At 34.9% G+C, this 5,237-nt stretch overlaps 1 protein-coding gene across 2 annotated transcripts; it reads left to right on the top strand.

Annotated features, from left to right (window-relative positions):
• The first annotated feature begins 1,357 nt into the window (after positions 1-1,357).
• On the top strand, positions 1,358-4,386 carry LOC120185635. 2 transcript variants are annotated; one of them, XM_039189805.1, is made up of 5 exons: positions 1,358-1,447; positions 2,038-2,300; positions 2,686-3,170; positions 3,247-3,478; positions 3,778-4,386. In XM_039189805.1, exons 2-5 carry the CDS (start codon positions 2,045-2,047, stop codon positions 4,248-4,250), a joined length of 1,446 nt encoding a protein of 481 aa, XP_039045736.1. In that variant the 5' UTR covers positions 1,358-1,447; positions 2,038-2,044; the 3' UTR covers positions 4,251-4,386. The 2 variants fall into 2 exon arrangements, with proteins under 2 accessions (XP_039045736.1, XP_039045735.1); XM_039189804.1 differs by having other exon boundaries at positions 1,383-1,447; positions 2,012-2,300.
• Positions 4,387-5,237: the final 851 nt, after the last annotated feature.

Here is a 5,237-nt window from a genome sequence, read left to right on the forward strand (position 1 = left end):
TTTTCTCTGTTAGGTGACACGTGTCATAATCTGATAATTTTAAAATTAAAAAAAATAAAATAAAATATTTTCGAAAAAGTCTTATTTTTTCTAAAATACCAAAAAACCAAACTATTAAAATCTTTTATTCTAGTCCCATTTACTCCAACCGTCGATCATCTTCGATCACCCATTCACCGACGACCGATCCTCCATAAATCGTCGACCACCTAATGATTGATCACATACTATCATCTAAAAAATCTAAAATTATCAAATCCTCATATTTCAATCCATGATTCCTAAAATCCCAAATACTCAATCCCTTAATTCCTTTGGTCAATTATGATAATCGATCATTTTGTCGATTGTGAAATCCGGCCATTTGGTCGGCCATTTAATTGGGAGTTTGGCCATGGAAATGCCATGAAAGCATGGGAGGGAGAGGAGCGGGCAAGGGAAAGGGAAAGGGGAAGGGGTGGAACGCGAGTAGGGGAAAGGTTTTTTTAATAATATTATTATTTAAAAAATTTAAAATTCTAAAATTATGACATGTCTTTCAACAAAGGAATTTTACACCGTTGATGGATTGTAACATAAAATGATAATGGATTGTAACATAAAATGATAATGTTTATAAAGTAACACATTGAGAGAATAAAAAATTATTTTAGAGACCTATTCGTGAAATACGATCTAGTTTGAACACTTATTTTATATTTAAGCCAAATTATTATTATACCATGTTATATCTCCAATTTTGTTATGTTAGTGGTTAAACCTAACTAGGGATGACCATTTTCACTTGGACTTGATTCGATCATGTCAAATTTTTATTTTAAAAATTTAGGTTCGAATCATGTCGGGTTTGGCTGTGTTGGATTTGAGTTTAGTGTGAAAAAATTAGATCTGATTCGACATAATATTATAATTATTCTTTATGTATTGATAAATAATTGTAATAATACCACTTTTTATTTTAATTTTTCAATTAATTCCATATTTTATCAAAAAAAATAAATTACATATAGATTGAATCAGGTCAAGTTCTAGGTTTGATCTAAAAAATAAGGTCAGGTGAGAATCCTCCTAAACTCAAATCGGTCATCCCTAAACGTAACAATATATTACATAAAAGGAAACGAAAAAATAACATCAGTTGTAGTTTAAAATAATAATTAAGTGACTAAAATAAAAATATAAAAATAAACATATGACCCTCAATGAAATTTCTCTATCTTTTTAACTTACTAATTATTATATCCTTTAACTTTAATTTATTTTAACATATTATAATTATCTTTTAAAAGTATATAGATATTTATTTCTTGATTTTTTTCCACCATATAATGCTTTGATAAAGGTGTGAGTGAAATTGGGTAAATTGAGAATTAAGTTGGGGATTCTTCCTTTTTTTCCGTGGGAAAGTAGTGAAGTTAAACTCATCAAATTTGTTTCAAACTCAAAGGTACTTCTTTCATATCTACCCTCTCTCTCTCTCTCTCTCTGATTTTATCTGTGTATCCGTTCTTATTAAATGCCAATCATTTTCACGACCACAATAGGGTTTATATCACATTCATGAAAACCCAGAAATTTCAAGTTCAAATTTTTTTCCCGTTTTAATTTCCATTTAATCATCATTTCTCTTTCCGTATTCTGTTTCAGTTCAATATCAGATCAGTGAGAAAGTAAGGGAAAGAAAAGAGAAAACTTTAGTAAGATTTTTTTAGTTGTGGAAAAAAAGCTTGCTTCTTTTCCTGGAATGTGAAACCTGACAACTATTTCTTGTTTATTTTATTTTTTCTTGAGACTAGGTATGTAGCATAAGTTTTATAAAGCTTGATTAGAGGCAAATCTATGCCCGCTGTTGTCCTCAGCTGTGGTTCATTTTTGAAATTTTTGCCTTTTTGGTTCTGTAGAGATGCTTATTGATAAGAACATTTTTTTCCGTGTCATACTTCTGCAATTAATTGTTATTCTGGAGTTGGAACAGTTGAATGAACGTTGCTTAATTTTGATGCATTTCAAGGCTTAAAACATTTCTGTTGATCCTAGTGGGCAGATGAATTATGTTGATGATGATGCTTCCACGGGCTCCGGTGATGATGTTAACATGCTAGAAGGGCACAACAAGCGTCAGTCCGTGACACCGTCGAGTTCTGGCAGGAAGAAGAGAAGTCGTAAAGCTACCGGAGATGCCATAGTTGATGCCATGCTAGAAATTGCAGCCGCTTCGAAATTGAGGGCATCGACAATTATGAAGAATGAGGACCGGTTTTCTATAAGCAAATGCATAAAAGTGTTAGATGATATGCAAGGTGTTGATCAACGGATTTACTTTCTTGCTTTGGATTTGTTTGAGAACCCCAATGCTAGAGAAATATTTATATCTCTTAAGAGTGATAAAAGGTTGCCATGGTTGCAGGGCAAGTGTAGTTCTATGTCTAGTTCATAAATAGTATTACTTTGTGTACCTTTTAGTCTCCTCATTAGGTTTTGGCATGTATGCAACCTTGAATTAATGGTTACTTGATTTTGATTAATGATCTTAAATGATTATCAGTGATTTATTCTGATTCTTTTTGTTTGAAAAACAAAATATATTGCTTGGTTTTGTTGATTGGATGTGTGCTTGGTTTTCTATTACGAGCTATTTACTGTTTGCATTGCATTACACAGTCTTCATTTGATTTTATATCACAGATATGTCGACTGGCATGGATGACCTCGATTTAGAATTGGACGAGATGGAACTAGTTGCTGCAGCTGCTGGTTACTATTACTATAGTAGCATAACCAGGCAAATCCGTTGTGCTTCATTACCTAGTGGAAGTGGCTTTATGACAGAAGTGCTAGAAGGACCTGATGATCTGTGTCGAGAAATGTTCCGAATGGATAAACATGTTTTTCAAAAGCTATGTTACACTCTTCGACATAGAGGTATGTTACGTGATACAGCAGGTGTTATGATCGAGGAGCAGCTGGCAATTTTCTTAAATATTGTGGGTCATAATGAACGCAACAGAGTAATCCAAGAGCGATTTCAACATTCGGGTGAAACCATAAGTCGCCATTTTAATAATGTTTTGAAGGCAATCAAGTCACTTTCGCGGGAATTCTTACAATCCCCGAATATCAATACTCCTCCGGAAATACATAGTAGTAATCGATTTTTTCCATATTTCAAGGTTAATATCTCTATTCTTGTCTCCTGTTTCATTATATCTCTATCATTGGTGATTCACTTAAATTTTGTTCTCTCAGGATTGTGTTGGTGTCATAGATGGAATGCACATCCCTGCACATGTCCCAGCAAAAGATCAGTCTCGTTTTCGAAATACCAAAGGTTTTTTATCGCAAAATGTTTTGGCAGCCTGCACATTCGATCTGCAGTTTATATTTGTTTATCCAGGTTGGGAAGGATCTGCTGCTGATTCACGGGTTTTAAGAGCAGTCCTAGATGACCCAGATCAGAATTTTCCTCCAATTTCTGAAGGTTTTACTTTTGAACTTTTGCTTTCTCTGGAAACCAATCGGCTTTATTTTTTTCTCCTGGAGATATAAGCTGCAAGTTGAAATTTGATGAGATTACGGTTGCGTCATTTCTAATGAATAAATGTTAATATAGTAGAAGAATCTACGTTTATGTTCAACTCCAGGTCCATATTTTTGTTACATGATCGCAAGGCCTAATTTTCTCTCTCTTTTTCATTTTCGTTTTAGCCGGAATTTTCTATTTATCTTGCTGGTCACTTGGTTGGAAGTGAAACTTACCCTGGACTTTTGCTCTTACAGGAAAATATTATCTTGTTGATACTAGTTACTCCAACATGGAAGGATTTCTTGCACCATATCCGGGAATTCGGTATCACCTGCATGAATATAGAGGTGCTAATCAACTGCCCAGAAATGCAAAGGAGCTCTTTAATCATCGCCATTCTTGTCTTAGAAATGTCATACAGAGGTCTTTCGATGTGCTGAAAGCTCGATTTCCTATTCTCAAACTTTTCCCGCAGTATGCCTTACATATTCAAAGGGATATAGTTATAGCTGCATGTGTTCTACATAATTTCATCCGTCGTGAAGAAAGACATGATTGGTTGTTTTCTAGCATTGAGGGGGTGACGGTGGATGAATTGCCTGATTTTGATGAACAACCCGAGCTGCAATTTGCTTCCTCAATTCAGGAACAAATTGCTTCATCTGTACGAGAATCAATAGCAACCATAATGTGGAATGATTTCTTAAATAAATGGGATCAGTGGTGAACGGTGATAATTTGCCAACAGAATTTAGAAAGATTGTACAAATATGTGTATACTAGGTCCGTTTTCTTCTCGCCCTTTAGTTGTCCGTTTCAGAGTTCCCTTATTACTCGATGATCCGGTGCTAGATCTTTCTGAAGTTCACTTGAGCAAGATGTTTGATGTAGTGCAGAAATTGGTAGTAGCACACTTCAAAAGTTAGCTGCAGGGGAACAATCAAGGCATTAACCGGCTTCCGTCCTCAGGTGTTGGTAAGTTTTTGCGTACCATGTAGGTGGCATTTTGTAGTAATGAAATTTGGCATTTAGAAGTTATCACTTAGTCTCTTTTCATTCTTCTTTACTTGGGGATGGATTTAGTTAGGACTGCAAAAAAGATTGAGAATTTTTTTTCTGAATTCAATTCGAATTAAACCATTAGCACACCCCTAAATTTAGTAGTGATGAATTATTGCTTAGACTCTTCTCCATCACTTAGCCTAGTAAGGTATAAAAAAGGGCTTGGCATTGTGATAAAGATATTATATTGTTGTGGACATGGATGGTGTATGTATAATTGCATCATTTGGAATATGTCAAACCTTTTCTTACTTTTATATGAAGCGTGGATATGGATTTGGATGGTGATAGAAAATGAATAATTTGATATGAAGATGACCCTTGCCGGATCATGGTTTAGATTAGATCAGTTCGAAAGCTCGTTTCACATTTTTCAAGACTTGGATATAATATTCAGTTCCAGAGTACCATGACCTTTGTGTCTCCACCCTTGACGCCGACTCGACAAGTTTTGATTCGGACACAAATGGCTTGTCCGTAATCTTGGTCGGAGTTGCAACAGCTAATGTCAAATGTCTGCATCGACGTTCTTATTGTCTGACTCTGTATCACAACTGACATTGTGCTGGAGGAGTTGTAAAAGAATGATCGTCTCGAAACTCCTCGATTTAATCAGAAGGCTTGGTGGTCTGGGCTGAGTGTCTCTTAATGT

The sequence above is a fragment of the Hibiscus syriacus genome, unplaced genomic scaffold (genome assembly GCF_006381635.1).
Source record: "Hibiscus syriacus cultivar Baekdansim isolate YM2019G1 unplaced genomic scaffold, ASM638163v2 tig00113124_pilon, whole genome shotgun sequence".
Taxonomy (NCBI): Eukaryota; Viridiplantae; Streptophyta; class Magnoliopsida; order Malvales; family Malvaceae; genus Hibiscus; species Hibiscus syriacus.

Excerpts from the sequence above, each read along its gene's own strand:
- LOC120185635 (XM_039189805.1), top strand. The coding sequence starts at position 2,045 with ATGAATTATGTTGATGATGATGCTTCCACGGGCTCCGGTGATGATGTT. Across the intron at positions 2,301-2,685 it reads AGTGTTAGATGATATGCAAG|ATATGTCGACTGGCATGGAT; the intron begins GTGTTGATCAAC and ends TTTATATCACAG. Across the intron at positions 3,171-3,246 it reads GATTTTTTCCATATTTCAAG|GATTGTGTTGGTGTCATAGA; the intron begins GTTAATATCTCT and ends TTGTTCTCTCAG.